The 24,183-nt window shown below is 42.1% G+C and overlaps 1 protein-coding gene across 1 annotated transcript in view; it reads left to right on the top strand.

Moving 5' to 3' along the window:
* Nucleotides 1-746: 746 nt before the first annotated feature.
* The window catches only part of rbms3 (RNA binding motif, single stranded interacting protein), a 247,507-nt gene continuing 224,070 nt past the window's right edge, over nt 747-24,183 (top strand). The window contains exons 1-2 of the mRNA XM_068575458.1: nt 747-928; nt 2,925-3,113. Coding sequence (XP_068431559.1) covers nt 2,940-3,113 — 174 coding nt within the window. The 5' untranslated portion in view covers nt 747-928; nt 2,925-2,939. The remainder of the gene's footprint in view (nt 929-2,924; nt 3,114-24,183) is intronic.

Genomic DNA, 24,183 nt, shown 5'->3' with positions numbered 1-24,183 from the left:
CAACACACGTGAGCTCTTAGTTTTGGAGCACATGTCTGGTTTGCTCAATTTATAATATTTATGACACATATGACACATTTCTAACTTGTTACGTCACTGTTGAATTGTACAATAATATTGACAGGAACATACTTACCATTTATAGATACATGTATATTACACAATCACTCAAACAGTCCATCCTGTGTTCGTATTGTGTGGATTAAAGGGACAAGGACAGGGAAAAATCAAAGGTTGAAAAATAAAGTTGCCCTGGGGCTCTGAAGTATTTGCTTATTTTCATTCTGCCACCTACTTTATTTCAGAATGAACTAGGATGACTAGCAAAAAAGGTAAATATGAATTTTCCAACAAGGTGTCTTAACTGTGTTATATCTGTGCTTTAGTAGGACCTTTTTTAAACCCCTCATGGAAGACAACTCGCTGGTTTGCACATGAATGCTGTAACCTTAAGTTGGCTATATACTTCTAGCTTCTGACAAAGATCCGTATCAAAAGTACTTCTTACTGTATCTTGAATTGTGTTTTGGAATAGGTTGAGGTATCCAAACTTCTTAATCTTTCGAGGAGCACCTGAAGGCACCATTTTTGACACGCGGGCTCGGCGTAACCGGGAGGGGGCGGGGGGGGCAGTGTTTGGTGGCAGCGCGCGCGGCGGACACGCCCCGCTGTGACAGCGGCAGCGGGTTGTGTGCGGCTTTGACACCGCGGTGCACTGCCTCCTCAGTGGCGACTGAAGTGTCTCGCGGCCTCTCCGCTTATTTCTTACGGAATAACTTCTCGTGCAACTAAATGAGCCGGCTGCCTGTTGTTCTGCCCCAGACTGCCGCGGCTTTCAGAGCAGCGCCAGAGATGTAAAGCAAGTTGCACTACCGCACCCTCCTCTTGACATGCTTCTGACATAACGAGGAGCCAAGAAGTGACAGAGGTATTTCGGCATTCCTTCGCGACTTGTTTATGTTGTTGTGCCGCCGCCATAACACGTCTGGTATACCGTTATATCACAGAAAGCAGCGAAGCGACCGTCAGCGCGCGACGACCCCTCGTTATCTGCAAGTCGCTCGGAGCCGCGACAATGTTGTCCGAGTTGTTTTTATCTTTAATAAGTGGAATGGCCATAGGTAACTGTAGCTTCATTCGCGGTGGAATTAGGGCAAAGCAGGCGGATGCACATTAGCAACTCAGGAAGGAACCAACTTAGACGGTTTTTGCAGCATTTCTAGTGGTGACCCGGGGCCTCACCTGCCAGGTAACTAGTCCTGGTTCAGATAAGGTGTTACCGTACAACAATAAACACACGTCATGTCAGTCATACTCGTCTCATAAACGCTCATACTCAACGCCACGTTTTATTACACGGGGGTGTTAGGTTAATTAACAGAGGCCGACCGGTGCGTTCACCTGTGATATCAATGCGCCAAGTCCCGCAGCCTGTCCCTCTGCCCTCGTTCAAACGTTTCGCTCGACGTCCTTCGGGACTTGAGGCAGCTCTTAGTTCAGGAGAGCGACCACGTGACCTCATACCTGATTGATGGCCCCAAAATGCAGAATGAAGCGACTCAGTGCTAAACATCAGATTCCAGATGGATAGTTTCCCATCCGTCCTTCGGACGAGGTGATTTCTCTTTGCTTTGTTTGTCGCTGCTTTATTGTTTAGGGACTTAAAGACACTGTGCACTTGCTTCTGATACAATGCAATGAAACCGTGTAAACAACACCAACAACTTATAATGCATTTCTTTTGTACCCGGCTCTCATGTCGCTCAACCCAAACAGGATGCTGGAGTAGTGTTTCTTACTTCAAAGTAAGCCAGATATGAGGTCAAAGGTCAGGATCAGCTGCAGCCAAACATTCTTTATAAAGCCTGTAGGGGTTCATTTCGTGCAGTCAAAAAGTTTTGTTTTTGGGGTTAGAACTGAATTATTTGATCCAGCTGTAGATTCAGTAAGTGGCAAACAACAGATTAGTTAAAATCGTACATTTCCCTCAACAGACGTTTCGACTGGTCGTAGCAGGAAAAGCAAAGGAAAAAAAAAAAATTGTTAACTGTGTCCCAGTTCCAGCAAGTGCCCGTGCAGGAAGCTTCGACGATAAGCCAGCTTGCACAATACCAGCTCCCTGGAACTAGCTTGCTTAACCAGAATACAATCATTCAATGTTATAATTGATAGTTGCACAATGTGCTTTCCCTGCTTTGACATGTCAAACATGTCAGTGTAAATAAGGTTTATACTTTTCTGTGTCTGGATAGGAATCGTCTATTAACAGAAAGGAACATTGCTGTCCCACAGTTCCTTGTTTCGATAATGGATGACTCGTGACACAGAAGTTCTAAAACGTCAGATTTTTATCTGTCTAGTTCATTTAATAAAACCTTTTGAGTTTGATAATAATGATGTTGGACCAACACATTTCTTCATTAGACGACATATGTGGCATATTATTCAGTGTGTAATGTTTGAAGGGAAAAAAAAAAATTCAGGGGCTGTAAGACATTAACATTTCTATTTATTACACCAACTTTTTCCGCAAAGCTGCAGTAATAATTATACTGCTCTAAGGCGTTAGGTGAATTGTCTACGATAAATAAAAACAAAACAAATACGTAAATGCTAAGCATTTGCACATAAATGCAGTGACCTTAAGTAAGGGTTCTACTTTTCCGTTCTCGCTTCTGATCAAGTTTCATATCAAAAGTGGTTCTACCTTCACATTGTATTCTTATCGTCTAGCAAAAGTTTCTTATTATCTCGTCCTGCGCTCATCCACATTAGAAACCAGCCGTCAAGGAAACAAATACTGCTCGATGTGTTTGTGGATGAGATGGTTGTGAGAACAAGTCCATGGAGCCTTTGTGTGCAGTCCACCTGTTTAACTCGCCCTCTTTTCCCTATCTTCCTCCATCTTGCTCTTCCCTTTCAAGCCACTGCAGAGGAAGATGGATGTCCAGAGTGGCGTTCAGCAGCCGGAGCCCCGCCCTTTAGGCTCTCCTCGGTCAGGAGCCAATCAGCAGAATGAGTTTGACGACAGACAGACGGAAGCCAGCGGTAGGTCTTCTGCTGACAGCCACAGTCAGGATGCGCAGCCAGCAAACCAGAAAGACGACAAAAAAGTAAGTTACAGACTCCTGCTGCTGCACATCTGCAGCAGCTGCTGCTAGATGCGTGTGTATATGTGTGTCTGGGTGTGTCTGTACATGTGTGATGAGTGATGAGACCCTTCCTGTCTGGTGAGTCATTCTGGATGATATATCCCATACTTTCACATAGAGATAGTCCTGCTCATTCACACAGTTATGTCTTGTAGTGCCAAAAAGTAGATAGATAGATAGATGGGATAAGATGGGATAAGATGGATATATACTTTATTCATCCCAGGGGAGGGGATTTGTTTGTGGCAGCAGCAAGAAAAATTACATAGGAGACATACAAATGTTAAGTATGAAAAACATTCAATATATACAATACAATAAAATAGCAGAGCGTATTTAATTTAAGAAAATTAAATAATAAAGAAAGTGTGAAAATACAAAGTATCCACACAATGTCTATGACGTGTATATAAAGTACATACAGTGAAATAGAATAAAACGACAAAAGCGGTGCTAGGGTTATTGATGATCTTATTGACGAAGGATCTGGCCAGAGGTGATTTATTATAAAGTAAGCGGCAGCATTGATGAGTGCAGAAACGTTATGGGTTATAGTGCTGGAAGGAACTGTTTGCACAATCAGCGTTGTTGCGAGACAAAGTGAAACTGTCTGTACTTTTGGGTTTTGGCATTTTTGGTTTCAAAGGAAGTAGGTAATGTGCTCTCATACATACACCCACACTACAACACACACACACAGCTATGCCGTGCACATTTGGAATTGCTCTGTATCACATCAAACCGTGTGAGCGCTGACTCTCAAACGTATCAACCCTCTGCCGTCTTGGAGCCAAGAGTGACTGAAAGGTCCTCGCTGGCTCTCCTCCATCTCAAGGACGTCAATCATGCTTCCCTGGCAGGAGCCAGAACCTCTAACCGTCAATCTGCTGGAGAGGCTCTATAGGCACAACAGATATACAAAAACGTTCACCAGATAACTGGACTGACTGCTACTGGCAGCTCTGAATGGGATGCTTGTCATGGCTTGCTCTATCAATTGTGAGTCCTTTTTGAGCAGACTCGACATAACACTTCTGGGTCTTCCTATTGGTAAAGGAAAAGAGCTTTTGAAGCATTATACCCTACTTTTTAAACAATTCATTATTCTATCTGGAGAGGCGTTATTCGTGTGCGAAATAAAGTTGAGAAGCTCAAACTAGAGACTCAATTAGACATGTCCCCACCCAAAGATGAATGTTTTTTTTTTGTTGTTATTAATATTTTTCACTCAAATATCTGTCGGAAGACATTCATCTGCTTCATTCATGAAATGCTGCATTATTTGTGCAGTGCAAACTGAAATAAAATCCCCCAGAATTTGGATCTGCATTGGTCGAAGGTGCGATGCTGTTTTCATCTCAAGGTTACATTGTCTTTATATGACAAACAGACATTTTGTCTGGACTGAATGTGCCCCAGGATTCAATATAACACCCCACATGACTTCTTGACTGCACTCTTATCTTGCATCACATTTGTTGATTCGTGACAGAAAATTACACGTTAAAAAACTGGAACCGAAATTTGTATTCTCTTCACTCTTTGTGTTAATACGAGCTGCAATCAAAGCGAGCATGTTTCGTTTTCTGACTCTCGTGCAATATTTTACTTTTATATTCCACTTGGAGAATTAAAGCTATCAGCTACTTAGCTGATACATAATTATATTTCTGTGCTCAGCACTCTGTGTATATAATCTGAACACGGAGTCGCAGAGTAACGCAGAGAGGCCTCGGTGCACACTGAGCAAATTTAGGAATTTGGAAAACAAAGGTCTTTGTTTGATCCCGTCAGCAACCGTATGTTTCAAAGGAGATTACCTCGAGAAAGATCAGGATCAGTTCTCCTTTTTGGAGGTGTTAAAAGCTGACCATGCACTCAAACCTCATCAATAACCCCTGCACCTTGCGCTGCACCTTGCCCCATGTGTTTATCCGCGACACCAGCTGAGGGTCAGAACACAACCTCTAAACCACCCCAAGGGATTATTCCTCGCAGCGTCCCTCACCGTGTTCGCATCGGGTTGTGCTCATTATTCTGCAATTAGCTTTCTTGAAATCTCAAAGCTTCAGCCGATGACCACTGATGAAGAGCGAACACTGCTGATTTGAAATATTGAACTAATTGGTGTCATAACAGCCTACTGACCTTTAACTCATTAGCTGCTCTGGAAGCAGGAATTAGTCGGCAAGCACAAGGGCTCATGGCCGCACGTAGGAGTGAGCTCGCTGATTCTGCAGTTTTATTTTTTACAAGTGTTCTGTCTTTTAGTGAGTGTTTATATCTATGCTCATGCAGTTTTTTTTAAAATCTCATATGTATGTTAAACAGAGCGATCTATCCCACGCTGTGATAATTAGTTTTCTTTCCATTAGAATTGAGTCATTGGGGATTGAGCTTTTAGACGTGGAGTGGAATAGTCATAGCAGTGATTATTGCTGTTATTTGATTACACAAATGAGAGACATTAAGGATCAGAGGAAGCAAATAATATTAAATTGCTCCGACTGAAGAGTTTGTGTGCACTTCTAAATTAGCGATTAGAAAATAAAAATCCTTGCAGATGTCCTTTAGTCAGGTTTGGAATGAATTCTGTGTTTGTTAACTGATAAAATAAACTTGTGCAAGCGCAAGTCAGAGAGGTGGAACTTTTCTTGACTTTGCAATGACTTGTTGTCCAGATGCTCCTGAAGCATTTGCCTAATTGCTCCTCATTCATCATGACTCTTAAGTTAGCTGGAAAAGCAGATGGCTTCTCACCTTGCTTGGCGATTTGGCTTCAGCGGCAGAGTGACAGGTTGGGATGTGATTCCCTCTGATTGCTCGGCTGTTTTTTGTTGTCTTTTTTCATGAAGCTTAAAAAGCTTTGTTGCCTGTAAACCCTCTCTTTTCTCATGTTTTTTTTGCTGTAGCTGCAAGTTGATCTTAATAAAGATGTCCAGTAAAAAATAGAATAACATGAACAAATGAGTGCCAGGGAAAGTTTTGCCTTCTCGATCAGCGTTGCTGGAGTGAGCAGAGTGCAGCGAGTTGAGGTAAATATGGACAGACATTCTGAACACCACCTCCACAGCCGCCCCCCTCCGTCCTCCACACTACAGATTACCTCGGTGGTGGCTAGCGGGGCCCAGATAATTACCTTGTGTTATTTTTCCTCCCACACTTTGCTTTTGAAGACGTGGCTACTTGCCTGCCTGGCCGCCTCGGCTCTAATAGCATCCCGGCATGCCATCGATCCCACACCCCTCCTCCGGATATGAATGGGTGGTGGAGGTGGGCTGATGGGTTGTGGAGGGAGCAGGCCAGGAGTCTGCCCCATAAGCCTCTGCAGATTTCCTAAAGCACAGGTTAATCAATATTCTAGTATGCTTGATAATGGAAACAGCACAATGCACAAATTACTGTAATACGCACATTAAACTGCAAATTGAGATGTGCTCTTTGCAAGCAGACAAATTGAGAACTGGCACCTCGTCAAATACTGTACATTTACAGATGCAAATGTCAGCCTGTTTTTTACTGCAACAAATTTAACCTGATAAAGTCAGACAAATTCCTTTAGTGGAGCAGCCAGCATGGCAGTTCAAAAGATTCACAGCAGTAAGGACCTTAAGAAAGTCCGTACCGCTCAGTTTCGTTGAGTAAATGAGTGGCTTCTCTGCTCAGCTGTGTCAGGAAAGTCAAATAAATTGTCACTGTAATAGTTTTAGATATGCTGTGACGTCTTAATCCTTTGACAGCACAAACATTCACCGCCAGGCACCAGCCTATTTCAAGGGAAATGCCTTTGGAAACGGGTGGCCTGCAGAGAGGTGACGCGTAACGTGACGCCAGAGAGCTGCAGGCGGATGGAGTATATTTGTGTATCTTATGTAATAATCACACCACTGTCATGCTATCCTCAGCTTTATTGACAGCTCTTTTATTTTTAAAGCTAAAACAAGTACATTTTTAAACAATTCTGACTTGATTAGTCTTAATATTATGACGAGTCCAAATGTGTGCTGTGTGAAAAGGCCTACATTCAAATGCTGTTTAACTGTGTCATTGAGTCTCGGACATTGTCCCCACCAGTATCAGAAACAAACTGGTACTGTATTTCATAGACAGACAGAGAGAACAGCGAGGGCCTGTTGAAAGCTATGCATTAAGTTCTAAGTGTTGCCAAACACTAAGGACAGCTTGATGAAACCTCTGCAGAGTGCTAATTTGGCAAAACTGTAAGGAAGCGCTGCAGGATCACGACGGAAATATCTAGTCACGAGTTGAGGTGATGATGCGGCATTTACATCAGCACCCGACGTGGAAACAACTGACTGCTACTGGCCAGTAGCATTGCCTGAGAAACTACAACACACGGCTAGTGAGTTCTAAATCAGGCATACAAAGATACGCCATTTTGAGAAACTAAATGTTTTAACTTAAAGAACTTGAGCCTCTCTCCAAATGAAAATAATGCAATACTTCCCTATCAGGTGAGGTAAATACATGGTCACCGGAGGGTCCAGAGCAAGAGGTAATTGGGTTCGCCCCTCCAGATTTGGTGAGGTCAAGCTTTAGTCCATGATCTTGTGTATTAGGGACGGATGGTCATTAGTGAGAAGGTGAAAGAGCGTTGACATTATTCTTTTTTGTATCCTTTCCGTTAATTTGTGATCACTGCATGGATACATTAAGCCTGCCTGCTACATGTTGTCTTGTGGGGATAGTGATATTCATTCAAATGCAAATGGTACCTCTGCTTAAATAGTAATAGTGGAACATTTTTGTTTCTACCCTCTTTCTCTCAGAAAACTAAATGATAGATATTTAGTAACAGCAACAGTATAGACAGCAGGAAACGCTAATCGATGCGACCAGTCTGCTATTTCATGCGTTTCGCTACCGGTTCTGGCTATTTGTAGAGACTTTATTTGTGTTCCTGCTTACTATTTTAGTCCACTGGCTCTTTTAATCTGTCATACAAAAGAGGAGGGGATGATCAAGCATGTCAAATGTGTATCATGTAGTCATGTATCAAGACTCAACCTCCTTTAGCGGCTCTATTTATCTCTCATCAGTTCATTTTACTCCTCTGAGCAAAGCATACTCTTAGTACAAAGACACTTGGGCACTCAAGCGTGCATGCAGCCACACGCACGCACGCACACATTCTCTGAACACTACCAGAAGATCACAGGGACCTTATTAACTGCTGTCACAACACATTTATCCCTCATCTGTTTCTGGGAGCTGTCGTGAGCAAAAAGGTTGCTCTCTGCTGCAAAGTGGAAAAGTGGGCTCCTCACTGCGTTTTTCATTCCCTGTAATGGAGAGCGATGGCATGGGCCCCGGCCATCTCTATCCGTGGCCCTGCCCAAACAGGGCTGATTTCTGCCCGAAAATAGCCCCGCTGTCAGCTCGCCTTAGTTGCCGGGCCCGCTGAGAGTCAGTTAAGGGGATCAGTGCTCGCCCGAGTGTGTGGCTCAGTGGTAAGACGCGGCGCTGGTGACACATTGCTTTGATGGGATCACCGAACGCTCCTAATCCCCCCTCGACACATATGACCTCAGGGGCTCATTGGATCCACCAGTCATGACTCCTGTCCTGCCTTGACTTCAACATCCTATCCAGTTGACCTTCAGCCCTTACATTTACAAATGACTTGTAAACAGGATTTGGCTTTTTTTTTTGCTTACAGTTGCTCAGCGTCCGTGTCTCTGAAAAGAGAGGCACCTTTGAGGTTTGTGGTGGTGGTTCCATTGCATGTGCTTGTTTGTGACTATGCACAGTTTGTGTTCAGACGCTACAGTTTTGACATCGTTGTTCTTTTCAAAATATAATGCAAGATATCTGAGGATTCATCAAAGCATTTTCTTTTTTTCTTCCTGTGAGTTTTTAGAGCCAAAAACACAACTGTTGTTGTCATGCATTTAGTTGGTTCCTAAAGAAATATGTGTTGGACGTGCAGCTTGATTTTGTCGGCCCAAAAATTTGGCATGATAACGAAAGCTCCAGCATACTCTGTTTAGGAGGCCATCTGGAAAGTCCTTCGCTGTGATTAAAAGAATTTCAGCCCTTTGCATTTTCACTTTTTAATGAACTGTGCACCCCGTGGATGTTTGCTGTGTGTCTGCTACGCTGGAGCTGTGTAGAGGCGTGTGTGTTGTTCTGGGTTTGTGTGTCTGCCTCAGTGTCAAGGCTGGGAACTGTTCACTCTCTCAGTTTGTGATGACTTGGCAGCAAAGGAAAGGTCAAGGAAGACTTGCGGAGAATTGCCAAATATGCTAGTTTAGCAGGAGTCAATCCTGGTCTTCTCGGGGTGGAAATTTTATATGAGTTTTATATGTTGCCAGAAAATATGTTTAATGTTCTCATTTCTGGCAATATGCTGCACATCATGTGGCTCTTAAAGTCATAAAAAGTGTGATGCACAATATGTTCTTTGGCCATTGTTTGTTGTGGAATTACAAAAACATAATATGCAGCTTTACTATCACTTTCTTATTAAAGGGAATGTTTGTGGATTACATGTTTGGTGAACTCAAATAATGGCTGTTTTTTGGGTCCATTCTGCATCACAAAAGGTAGTTGATACACATAAATTGTCTGTACAGGTACCCTTTATTATTTCCTCTAAAATCATACTATTCTATCCTATTTCTGTGAATTGTGTCTCCCTTGCAAACTCAATGCACAACAACTGAACTGATCCTCATAATTTCCGTATTGACAAACACTTTTGCACTGAGGACCTTGATACTAATCAGCTCCACAAAGTTAAAAACCAGAAGGGTTTCTGGCTTTTAAAGAAAGAAGCTCATGTTCACAAATATTGATTGAACTTTCCTCGGCCATGGAAACAATATATTTAATTACGGTGGTGTTCCCCTATAAACACAATGAATGAGAGGAACTATTTTATTCTTTAAGGTGAGACACTCTCAGTGTGCAAAAATAGAGCAAAAAAAAAAAAAACCAGGACAAACTGAGCTCTTCTCTGTTATTTATCTTTCTCATATTTCTGCATAAGAATTCCATTTCAGGCCTTTACAAATGAATGAAATCATTACAGGCGATGCCGGTTTCGGATCTGTCCAAATACAAAAGAAAACCTCAGAAGAAAGCTTTCTTGCCATTTTTCAAAAGAACAAAACATATAACAGTAGTTTTTGCAACCAATTGCACACATAGAGAAAATGAAATGAAGCCTGTTTGGCTTATATTCATATTAGTCATACCAACAAACTGCTTGTTCTTTTGATTTGCCTACAAAAACAGTGTTTTTTTGTCCACTTGGTGCCTGTTTTTTTTAGCTCAAGTTATACAGGAATGATCTATCTATCTATCTATCTATCTATCTATCTATCTATCTATCTATCTATCTATCTATCTATCTATCTATCTATCTATCTATCTATCTATCTATCTACGTTAGTATAACTTTGCATACTGTGAAGAAAATACAACCTCAGACATGAATATGTTGTCTTTGTTAAATAATAATGACTTATCACAGTGCTGTATGAAACCTCCTGACAGGATGGAATAACTGTATTTTTCGGGCCATCTCTGAGACAAGAGCGTTTACATGCGAGGATGACCTCAGCTCTGTTCTGTCTGCTCTGACAGATGCTACTCGGTTTAGTCGTGACACATGCGCTCAAATATTTCCATTTGGACAGTCTGTTTCTACTTGTAAATGTCGTTTGATTAATTATAATCAAGCCCTCAGCAGCACTATTTTCCAGTGTTTAGACGGGATGTGGCTGGCAGGCCTCATAATATCTTGAGGAAGCAAAAAAGCAATATGTTTTCCCCCCCTTTTTTGCTGCTTTAGAATGTTATTGAAAATAAATGAATAAATACAGCTTCATACGAACCCAAACATATGAAATCCTGAAATGGAAACTGGGAAAAATATATAACTTGTAATTTATTAACTCTGTCGTGTGATATTTTTTTTGTCCTGAAAAATTGCATGTCTACCCTCTTCTACACAACATTTACAACATGTAACAGTGTATAATGATCGGAGACACATGACTGCAACTTAACTAAGGACTGTTGGTGGAGAGATGTGGTTTTACTTAATCTGATGCAGACCGGAGCCCAAATTAATGTGCATAGTGGAGTTACATTTTTCCGCATGAATCTTTGTGTGGTTTATTCGGTGATGTGTTCAAAACAATGTGAAGTTTCCTTGATGTGTGTTTGTGTGTTTATGGTTTTATTCAACCCAAAACATGTAAGCACACAATCAGAATAAATCCATTCATGGTATAATTAAAATGTAATTATTCCTTATACTTTTTATACACCAGACTGTGAGAAAACCTTAAATTGACATTCAAATGCTTTTTTCTCTCTATTTTTTTGCATGTCTATTCATTTCAGTTGAGTCCAAAAGTAAGTTTAAAGAAAAAATATCAGGGCAAGTAGTGTGTTTTAGTTCTTATCAGTTGGCGTTAAGACTGGTTGCTCTATTGCGAGCCTCACACAAGGGAAGACGAGGTCTGTGTTAAGGGCGTCGTCTAACCGCACTACGAATTATGTGTATGACCATCAAGACAAAGTGATGACATCATCAAAGTTAGAGATAGACTTGTGAATCTTGATCAAGATTTGATTGTACAAAAAAAAGACTAAATAAGACATTTCATCCATCCTTGGCATTTATTTGTCAACACTACATACTGTATGCAGTACATTAACAATCCTCTCAGAAGTGTTATTCATATTCAATTGCAATAAACAAAAATGCGCAAGAGGGTTCACGGTTACTGGTGATAAGAACATGATCCCTCACTTGGGACTGAGTCCTCTGGGCAAACCACACAATGAGCCCTGGCATCTATTGTGCATGTTGAAGACATACCAACCCCATGAGTAACTCTTGAATATAATGCTGAAAATCAGCAAAATGTTTAACGATTTCCCATGATATTTTTGGCCACATGTGAAACTGATTTAGTGAGGGAGTTCATGTATATCTAGTTTGCAGATTTGGCCACAGCGGTACATTTATCTGGGTGAAAATGAGAACGCAAACAAATCCACCTTGGAAAAAACATTGAGGATATATTTAAATTACCTCATTGCAACCTCAGGCCTCTGGCTCCCCTCTGCATCAGATGTGGAACCTTTTTAAACAAAAATGTAAAATAAAGGGTTTCCATATCTCATAAACCGTGCGCACAGCGAGGAGTCTTGTTTCTAATATCACACAAGTTCAAACACACAATCGCGGTCCAGGCCAAGTGAGGTACATCTGTTGAGGTTTAAAATAAAGAGCTGAACAACTCTGCGATGGCTGGCAGGCTGCTTCGCTCACAGGGGCATCATTAGCTCTGTGATAATAAGAGCAAACACCTCTATTATGTTCCCTGGGGCATGTAATATATATGTTCACACCTGGTTAGACTGTGTGACAATCCCTATTAGTCTCAGCAGTTGGACCACGCCTTACCACTCATTAACACCACAGATGGAGATATAAGGCAGGAGTAGATAATGGTACTGTACCGGCCTTTAACTGATCGTGGAAATAAAATGGCAAAGCAGCCAATGTATCACACTGTGCAGTGCTACAGTTGTCATGAAGATATTACTCTTTATAAAAAAGAAGCTGTTAGCAAGGCGTAGCTGTCTGCAAGCACACAGGTCAGCCGGCTGTGCCCTGTGATGGTGTGTAAATGAAACGGTAATAGAGGGTTTCATCACCACTACTAATTACTAAATGACAGTTCTCTCACCAGTGTGTGTGTGTGTGCGTATGTGTGTGTATGCGTGCTCGTGCCTGTGTGCGATAGGCCTAATTAGATAAACTCTCATTACACTTAAAAGTGCATTACTGCTGCTCTTTTGTAAAGGCTATAATTGGAGTGCTGCGGAGAGTGAGTGGTAATTAAGTTATTTCTCAAGTATTATTAGTTCGCTTGTTATATGAGCCAATTGTATTTAAAAAGGATAGAATACATATTTGACTTCACGCCAGTGCTTTGTTAATTTATAGATGTTAAAGTATTGAGCTATTACACAGTGCGAGTGCATGGTGATATTTATATTATCCGCCTCTCAAGTGAATTCCATCTCATAACATTTACACATCACAATGGCCGATTACTGCCATTTCAGTGAAAGCGAGTGGTTTAAAACAAAAAGCAAACAACAGTGCACATGGGAATGCACCCACATTCCTGGTCTCGGGCTCTCGGCCTGACTTGTCATTTTTGTGCATGTGTCATCCGATGTCTGCAGCAGCAGCAGCAGCAGCAGCAGCCGTGTGAGCCTCAGATCCTGTGACTAATCCAGACTGCCTTCTAATCCCGATCACACTCTCCTCTTCTTGCCATTGAGTCCCTTATTCCTCTGCGGTTTTAAAGCAGCCTGTCTCATTTTAATGTCCTCTCCCTTTCTTCCATTAATTGCCAAGTAAGCAGCGTTTACTAACTAGTGAAACTAGCAGTGTAAAGAGTCCCCATTGAAGGCCTTACTAATCCCTGATCCACCCACACAGGTGCTTTCACTGACAGTATCTCACAAGACTTGATTAACATCTCCTGTTTGTTTTGTTGCACCATTATATTCTTATGAGTTAGATGTTTGGTGACCTGACTGTAGGCAGTAGACTGATAATGATACAAAGCAAACCTTTTTGATGTGTTTTTAATGGCACGGATGGCACATTGGCTCTGCATCCTTCTTCGTATATAATTACCTCTCTCCTATTCCCCTGCACCGGCAGACTTGAGTAACACTTGTACTGCTGTTAATCACTGTCTTAGGAGGCCTTAACAGGCCTTGAAGTGAAAGCTAGGAGAGTGGGTCACTGGCACATTTTCACAGGGTTGGCAAATCCCATCGGAAGGGTTGTGCGATGGATCGAGCGCACGGACCGTTGTGCCAGGAGAGCGGGAGCAGACCGTCTTTCTACGCTGTTCTGAATGGACCTATTTTTAGCAGACAGGATGGTTTTATTGGACACATAGACAGATCAGTCTTTGTTGCACGCTTCTGCTCTGTGGATACTCACATTTCTGCTGTATGGAACCTCTTTTAAACTTGTGTGCTGCGTGCACATGGATCCTATCAAAGGGTTGGGTCATGCAGCAGATGGGTTGAGGGCCACAAGTTTAAAGGGGAATAATGTGACAGAACTCCAGAGAGTCCATTGAACATATTTCAGCAGAAATTACTCAAATAAAGGTATGCAGCAATTGTTAAAAAAATCATTTCACAAAGTGACATCGAACTCAAGCCTGATGTTTCTTTGCACATAAAATAACGATCCCAGTCACTTCCACATAGTGAGGGTTTGAATTTATTAATCAAACACAGGTATCTGATCAGCACTCGGTATCAGGACTGAAAAAGTTGGATCGGTGCAACGCTTGATGTGAGTCTGTGTGTGAGTCATCAAGGCATAATGTGGTCCTACATGCATTATGCGCCACGCTCACCCACCAGCTATATATCAAATATTCATATCAATACTAATTTTGAAATACTGGATAATGACTTTGTAGGAGAGAATTTATTCACAAAACTGAGACACATGAAATCGTGTGATGGTAAGAGGCTGCTTGATGTCGTATATTTAGTGATAAAGTCCTTTGCCGCTCTCTCTCTTTGTCTCTATCCGTCACACAACACAACCACGTGAAATAGCATTTAATCCAGATGTAATCCAGATGTAAGTAAGGCCATATTTCCATGTTAAACAGGATGTTTCTCCGATCTTAACCTACTTAACCAGCCCAGTTAACTACCTAACATTACCAAAAGCCAAAGACACAAGTTACAGGTTTACCCACATTTTTTAATTAAAATAAATAATATAAACATCTATATATAATACACACATCTCACATCCTGTGTTAACAAGCACACTCACACAGTTTTCTCAGCAACTTCCTTCTGGGATTTAGTTTAATTTTCTCCTGCTCATGATGTTGACTTTCACTTTCAGTTGTAAAAATAACTTGTGATAAATCTATAAAAAAGCTTTAACTTTCAATACAATCAAACCAAAAACGACACTCAAAAATGATCAAGGAGTGGAGTCGACCCATCTCTCATTTCTCTCGACGTTTAATTGCGTTGGGTTTTCTGCATAGAATGCCTGCAAGCTGTGCTCCTGAAAAAAATCTTGTAATATCTTAATTTCCATTTCAACTTTAGCGATGTAAGATAAATATTTGGAGGCGATGCTCTGCAGAACGTAAAGGGTTAACGACCCACAGGTCTCAATGAGTGACAGGCCGGCTCAGGGACCGCACCACATTATCTTTGTGTGTATAGATATCAGAGATCGAGAAAAAGGAGAGACAGAAATTACAATTTTCTTCAGACGTGGGACCCAGAATGAATGTCGTGCCCAGGGTTAGCAAATCTCATTTACAAATTTCTGGCGGGGGAAATATCCCTCCCCTAGTGTCTCCTCTTTCCTTGCCTCCCATCACAATAAAAAGAGAGCTTCTCATTTAGCAGAACTGTGGGCCTGGAGGCTGTGTCATAGAAACCCATGTGACACCCACACTGCATATGAACCAAATTAATAACAGCCCCACCGTGCAGCGCTCTATCTTGATTTGTTAGAAGGTGCATTTTAAATTGTACTGTCAGTATAGGTTCATCTATTACTTTAAAACAGACTTGTGGTGCTTCTTATTTTAGGTTCTTTAGGTAAGTTCAAAAAATATACCATAGTTGATGGCCAAAGTGCAAAACTTCCTATCTGCAAAATGATCCAGGTAAAGTGAGGGAAACCCCTTCACTTTATGTATTTTTCTTTTTTTGTATTTTGTAGTATATATTGGGTATCATTGACAAATAGCATTCTGCAAGAAAACTATTTTTTTTGCATTCTCGTAAAAGTCCTTATGGAGGTTTTGATCTTCGGCCATTAATAATAGTAATAATAATATTAATAATAGTCTAGTAGGCCTGTCTCAGTTTCTGTGTTTATGTTGTTTTTCTGTCCTTGTGTGCAAAGCTGTTCACAGGAGAAACTGTCTTCCTCCACTTGGCAGGATCCCAGCATTCAGAGCCTTTTCATACTTTGGTTCATGTTTGTTGCAGAATGAAAGGAGCATTTTGAGACATGATCACAGACGTTCTCCCCAGAGGAATCTTAAGGAGGAAAGTGAGCCTATTTTCAGCGCCGTAGCACTGGAGAGTGGGACTCATTATGACTCACTCAGGGCTGAAATGCTCTGGATGATGTCTGAGTCAGACGCCAGGGCCAGTGTCCGCTGCCATGGTGATGCACAGCCAAATGTAACTGAACTCAGAGAGCAATAGAGATGGAAATGAAATGAGGGAAGCTTAAAAGGGCCCTGAGGCGACTTCACTATTGTCATGATAAAATTCCCAGAGTAAAAACTGGCAAGCTACTGTATAGGGCTTCCTGCATGTAGGCTGATAACTCAGAGATCCTCTAATACTTCAGAGTGCGCAGGCTTTGTGTAGAGTTTCTAATATTGAAGAAACATCCAGGCCAGGCAAAGCAAATTCAGGGACAATTCAAAAATAATACAATCTTCTCACTTTCTTCCACAGGAATTCTTTGGGGAAATCTTCTGTATCTTCTCTGAAAATATTCCTTTTATTCAGCAAACATGTAACAAAGTCTGAAGGGCTTGCGACTCCAACAAAGCCAAGAAGTAGTGATTACAGCGTGAACGCAATATGCAGATAAGGATACACATGCTCCATCTTATTGGGAACAAGAACGTATCCTAATTTACCTCCATTGCCTCCCACAACAGGGAGTTTGCTGTAAGACAAAATTCGGGCACATCATAAGCAATGTTTTCTTACTTTCCTTGATAGAGTACATTCAAATAGAAATAATACAATTTGTCATATTGACTTCGGCCTGACAACCCTAAATCCTCCAAGACAGAAGTCAAAAAGTCAAAAATGTATTGCAGGCTTCCAGAAACAAAAGCCTCTCACTCCATGAATCTCTTTGGCAGCCGATGGCCAAAGGGCTGGAGTTCAGCATGGCCAGCACATCAGGAAAATACTGCACATGCACTACGAGGCATGGAGTGCATGTGCAGTGGAGCTCATATCGAAATGGAGCTCAATATCTATACAAATTTAGTAATTCCTGGAGAATTAATGTGCTGGTGAAATACTGTATGGATCGGAAAAATTAGATTAATGTATTGAGTAAAAAAAAAGAGAACGGTTGTATTAGCAAGAGAAGTGTGCAGAAATGGACCTTTTTCAAAGACACTGAAAGCCAGTCCGCTGCCTCGGTGGGAACACCCGTGTGTACTTTGACATGCGTCTTGCCCCTTCACCTCAGCTTCACTGTTCGGTCAGCAGCAGAGGACAGTGATGTCAGGACAGAGCCATGTCACCGTCCGGCAGATATTAATCCAATGTGCAGGGCAGGTTGGCCAGCGGAAAGAGAGGAGACGGTCAGGTGACGGCGCCTGTCTCTGCGGCGTCACCTGACCTGAACTCTGCCAAGTCCAGCAGGTACAGAGGGGAGTCAGGCACACACAATGTACACATCTGTCTGTCTCTGTCTCTGTCTCTGTCTCTGTCTCTCTCTCTCTCTCTCACTCACTCACTCACTCACTCACTCACTCACTCACTCACTCACTCACTCACTCACTCTGTCTCTCTCTCTCTCTCTCTCTCTCTCTCTCTCTCTCTCTCTCTCTCTCTCTCTCTCTCTCTCTGTAATAATGCATCCACTCATACTGATAGAGCTATGTTAAGCCAAAAACTGTTGACGACTTTGGGCAGACCAATGTATTGGCCACACACGCACACACGCACACACGCACACAACCACACACGCACACACATACACACCCCTGCCTGTCAGTCAGGCTGCCAGAGGGCAGCTCTGTGACCTGAGAGTCAGTGACGGACAGCAGGCACGCAGAGCTGACGGTGCTTTGTGGAAGTGGAGCTCTGCTACAACCAAAATGTGTCACTCACTACTTTCACCCACCCCGCACAGATTCATACACTGCTAGAAAACGTACAGAAATCCTGAAACGTGTTTGAGATACTGTGGGTAATCAGTCAGATTCATTTCGTAATCTTATGATGTGTGCATGACGTTCCACATGCAGAAACACGGTCACATTGTGAACAACGTGGAGTTTACGTTGAGGTCACATTGACGTTGAGGTCACGTTGACGTTGAGGTCACATTGACATTAAGGTCACGTTATCGATGAGGTCACATTGTTGTTGAGGTCACGTTGTCAATTCCTACACTTTTTCTTATTTTTTTCTTACAACTTGCTTTAACAGCAATTTAACCTCTGATTAGACTTTACGTGTTGATTGTTTTTAGGCAATTGTATCTCAGCAGCACCTTCAGGTTGTCAAAGAATAAAACAAAAGGGGAAGCTTAGAAATAGCAGTACATATGACCTCTCACTGAAGTGTACACACAGTAGATAGCAGGGCTCCAAGACCTCAGAAGTGTTACAGTCGTCCAAAAGGAGAAGAGGGAAAAAAAAATGCTCTGTCATTATTTTTACATTAATTTGGCCTTTCACATCTTCCTAAATTCGTTGAGGATAATAGGAGTTTAATTCACAGTGCAATTTTTTTTAATGCATTCTGTTGCCTGTTCTGCACCGCTGAGCCAAAAGATGATAACTCGAGCACAAAAGAGGAAATTAGGGAAAATGTGTCTCACACTCCCACAAACACCTTCGTGACCGGGGTGTGGCTTTCATCTTCACCGGTGACATTGATATCATCATCTTGTTGGAGCGTCTCTCTCCTGAACTGAGGTTTGACTCCGCGTGTCGGGCTTTTCACTCTGCGTTTCTTCCTGCAGGTTTCACACTTCCCAGAGGATGTTCACGTTTCAAAATCAGCAGATCCCTTTCTTCTGATTAATTTTATTCAGAGTAAATCATGTGTGCGTGTATAGTTGTGTGTGTGCGTGTGTACGTGTGTGTGTGTCAACAGGCTTTGGTGACCTGTTGAACCACTTAAAGGATTCTATTTAACGGGTCAGCCGAGCAATTAATCAAGGGTTTAATTGGAATCCCGAGTGGAGTGACATGATTTATGCAAATAAGGTCATTAATATGCAGGCCTGCATTCGATGCTTAAATTAAAATGGCTCATCCGCCAGCGCAGGCTAGTACTTTCATTACGGTAAATTAAAGCGCGATAATAACTCCAAATACACATATTTATTTTCCACAGACGTTGAGAACAGAACATGCCCACAGGAAGAAAAAAATCTGAAAAAGCAGAAAGAAGGAAGTTGTTATATGGGCAACCGTCAGGAGGAGGCAATGTTAATGGTGTTAATTTTACCTCATTAGAAGCCGACTGCTATCTGCAGGCCTTCGGTTTTAATTGGATCACCAAGCAATTTAAACCACATTTAGCACTTAATTGCTTTTTCTGCACTTTATTATAAAAACTACAGCAGCAGCAGCAGTTTGCCGTTCACCAAATCCTTTGCATGGCCAATGCAGCAGCGTGACTCTGCCGCCCGACCTATGCCGCTGCCCCTGCTCGCCGTGCACCCCCACAGGAGCAGTTTGTGATCGTCGCTCCCGAGTGCCCGGTGCACTCGCCCTCGCTGTGTGCTGCTCATGCCGGCGGATTAGAGACGAGGAGGCAAGGAGAGGAGCCACAGTCGAGTATCCTTCTCCCGCGCTTCGTTTCATCGGAGAGTCGCTGCACAGGAATGTCGACCGTTCTCACCTCTCATGCTCAGCATTTGGGATCAGCAAGTACAATCCACGAGATTCCTTTGACGCTCCGGAGGTGTATTATTTTCTTCTTTTTTTCATGTAGTTGCTGGTTTTTGACCTGAATACTGTGGATCAATTCTATGGAGGTTAATAATGTCAGTAGTCTTGTAGCGCCAGCCAGGACTTAATAAATAACTCATTGTGGGTCAAATGTATCTCTCAAGCCAATATTATTGGATTCATTCTCACAAAAATCGTTTACAATGTTTTAGATTGATATGAGAACATTGATACACTGTAACACCCATCTAAATCCCTCTGAAAATGACCCAGGAAAAATCAATATCCTCCAAGGGGAGGGAAGCATGCAAACCAGTACTCTGCTTTATTCTGGGCTGCATGCAGCAGAATGTTTAATCGGTAATGCTGTAGCAAGGGCGTTGTGCTGAAACCACGTCCAATAAGCTCACTACATGACTAACAGATGAATCATAGAACCACACAAACTAAACAGTATCGCTTTATTTCAACCAAAGTTTTTTATTCCACAGCCGTATTTAATCAAAAGAGATTTGGTTGTCACAAAAAAAAAAGAATTCACGAGGTTGTGAATGTTAATTTCGCACAGAAAATATCAGAGAACACGACAAGAAGGAAAATAACAGTAACGGAAATTCCCCGCAGGTTTCAGGGGAATGTTTTTATGGTTAAAATTTTGATTTGAAGAGAAATTCCTGACCAGGAGCATATATCAGCGGTTTTGAGAGTGACATCTGAATTTGATGTACCTTCATAATATCGCTCCACAGTGCACACTTGGCCGCATTTATTGCTGCATTAAATAATATACCCGTCATCACAGCTTTTCTATAATATCTCGCACAGTCGGGGTCGTTCCCAGCATGAAGAGCAACAAGTACAAATTCCGTTTTCTGCCAACAGCGGCACTTTTCAGGTGTGGTGCAGATGCAGAGTGTCACAGAGCTAAGTGAAGCAAATGAACCATTGAAGCAACTTTGCTCACTGTCGGCGGGGATGGCATTAATTAAACTTCTGGCCGCTGTTTATTTGTTTGTGCACTTATTTGGTGGTTGTCTTGTTCACTGCACTGCATGTAAGGAAGCAGTTTCAGTGTTGCAACGGCGCCCGATAGGGAGTTTCTGACAGCTGGTGTATGTGGAGCACAATGGGTTGCAACAAACAAAGGAACGACATTAGAACAGGCTGGAACAGATAGATCTTTTTAAAAAATAAAATAAAGAATACTTTGATCTGCCTTGATGGGATTGGGACATCCTGTTGTGGAGCATTCATGTGTCATCTTCTCTGTTTAGGTTATACATTCGCTATTGGCTCTGTTTTTGGCTGTTACACATACACACACACACACACCTCTTGTCCTCATGTGTGCCAGGGCTCGCTGGCTGCTTGGGGTTTTCTGTAATTACCGCAGTAAGCAGGGAGCTGTCGTTTGCATGGCAGATGGTCCAGCACCATGCTGCATCAGGTAACCGTGACAACCACCTCCCTCCACACCGTTAACGGCACCATCATGGCTCTTTACGGTGACCAAATGCCATTATAGAGTCTGCGGAGACGGAAGAGAGAGAGAGAGAGAGAGCATGGGAACAGACGAGAAAGGAGAGGAGGGGGGGGCGAGGGCAAACTGGGGGTGATGGACTGGTTTCTCCCCAGTCCACCCCTCCTACCCACGTCACCCGCTCAGAAACAGCAACAGAAAGGAGCTGGATTTTGTCCGGATGCTCGAGGCCTTCTTATCAGACAAACACAGACAGAAGGCAGAGCATAGTGTGACCACCACCATCGTTTTTTGGCTTTGTTTAAACCTCCATTGCGTTCAGGTCATCACTCAAACCCTCGTAAGTCTTATTCAGCCTGTTACAGTAGCTCGTCTTTTTATGACGTCACGTCTATGGTGCCAATGCCACATTGCAGAAAATGTGATTTAGGGTTATTTTTTGTGGGAGGGGGGACTGTCCATACAGTCCCGCCCTGAAGCCTCAGCAAGGCACTGACTTTACCTGCTGCAGGGGCCTCGGTTTCACGCTCTGGCCTTGATTGGCGCATTACTGCTGCTGTATATGCAAAAAGGGGGATTTTTTTTTCATCTTTGCTTCGGGTGAGGTGACATCAGAGACCAGTTCAGCTGCGATGTAGACCCATAAAGAGCCACGGTTGGTTGTTCGGGAGGTGTGTGTATGTGTGTGTGTGTGTGTGTGCGTGTGTGTGTGCTTCCTCGCAGTACCAGAGAGAGGCAGTGACGCACCTTGCTGTGGCAGGAGGAGCTGGAGGAGCGCTCTCCACAACGCTGTCATCGGGTTATTCAATTAATCACTCATTCACCGGTTCAGTTGGTTAATGAACCGGGCAAGTCAATCTTGTTTTATGCAAAATATCACTTTGTGTTTATCATGTTGAAGCTTCAGTTGCTCGGGTGGAAAAAAACATAAATAATAATTTGGCCTGAAGTCATTGTACAAGTCCTGCATCATTATTACAGCCTCCAAGGCGACTGCAGCCTGGTCTTCATCAAATATTGAAGTTGCAATGAAATGGCATTCTGAGAGCATCCAGCATGTTATTATTTTTATGTTTCCTGGTAAACATAACAAAGGGAAACCACTTCAAATATTGTTTTGTCAGGAACAGACTATTTAATTTGATGGTAAGAATACATACAAATCTATAACAATAAGTATGATAAAACTGATAAATGTTTTTATTAATTGTCAAACATCTGATAATTACTGAAAATCCAAAATTTTCCAGAGGGACGAAAAGCAATTATGTATGGATACAGAAGAAAATATTTTATATTCAGAAATATTGGCATTATCAAGCAATGAGCTGAACCTCTTCAACTACACGTTTCAGACTACAGATGTAGATATAAACACATGAAGAGACATTACTTTAGCAGACCGTGACTGCCAAATTGATTTGGAATTAGAAAACCTTGTCTGAGAGCTAATCTGATCAGCTACGACCACCGGGAATAAATACAGAAAATATCCGTTCTCATGAAAATTAGATCCAGTAAGCTAGAACCTTTAGATTCTCATCAATAAACAACACACCACTAAAGCCCAGCAAATAAATATGGCTTTTCAAGTTTGCTAATATAGCAAACAACTCTTCCATGACCACCGATTTAGTTTTCTTGTCTCAACTATTTACGGTTAATTATGTTTTTTTCTGAACAACTGGAGGCAGGTTTTTTAAGCACTGTTCAATGCAATAAAAAAAAAAAGTATTTTCACTTCATGATTGAGACATATTCCCTATTTTCATCGCCTTTTGTAGTTTTTCATCTATCACACATCTCCCATTGTGTCTCCTTCTGTGGCGTCCTAGTTGCCATGTTTACAGCTGCATGCGGACACACTGCCTCGGTTTTTCCAGCAGGACGTCCTTGTGGGTAACCGCGGGGAGTCCACATGCACGGATTCACTTAGGCACACCGGTGTACATTTAAGTTAAGCCCAGTCTGTTAAATACCAACACGCTTCAAAGCTCCAATTTGCTATGCAAATTTTTATGCAAATAATTATCAGCAGTGACAGAAAAATATTACGCTGAATAATTGACTCGTGGGGAGGAAAGTGTGCGAAATAAATCAAAGTGATAGATGAGCTCTCGTTCACGTTAATGATCGGAATGATGGAGTTCTGAGTTTTGGTCGCATTATTCTAGGACACACGCACAAACGCACACACCATTTTCAGTCTATTGCCTGCCCACATTGTCTCTCTTCTCCTCTCCTCTGTGTACACAGTGGTTAACTTTTTAACAGTTCACACTCTTCCGTCCAATCAATAGCAGGTTTGTGCTGCGGTATAAATCCTCCCGCTCCGTCTGATCATAACTATACCACTTGATCTGCCTCCGCTGAGGGAAATCAATAGCGTTCCAGTTTTTTAAGGATTTTTATTATTCCTTAAATCAGTCAGATCTGCAGTGCAAAGAGTGGAGGCAGAAGCAACAGTCGAGCTTTTAGTTCATAAAGCTAACATGCCTGTGAAAGGTGTATATGAAGATATTGATCCGTGCTGTGAAAGCGAGAGCGTTTTCATCTTGTATTACAGCTTCCACAGCAGCGGTGCCTTTGTGTAATGTGGTTAGCACAGTGTGACTACCTGGTTATACTTGGTGGGAATACAGCAGGAGATGTCTGCGTTACACGTCTGTCTCAGGCTGGATTTGTGCCCCCTCAGAAAATGCAACATTTATTGTGGACATGTTTTTTTATATTTTTTTTTGTTGTTGTCATCTTCTGAGGTTTTTCTTTTTTCAAGTGAAAATATGTTTTTTGTTGTTTGCTTCTGTAA

The sequence above is a fragment of the Clinocottus analis genome, unplaced genomic scaffold (assembly GCF_023055335.1).
Source record: "Clinocottus analis isolate CAN_PGR_092001 unplaced genomic scaffold, fCliAna1.0.p SCAF_14, whole genome shotgun sequence".
NCBI classification, from domain to species: domain Eukaryota; kingdom Metazoa; phylum Chordata; class Actinopteri; order Perciformes; family Cottidae; genus Clinocottus; species Clinocottus analis.
The sequence above is the reverse complement of the archived record's forward strand: the minus strand, read 5'-3'. Positions and strand labels throughout refer to the sequence as shown.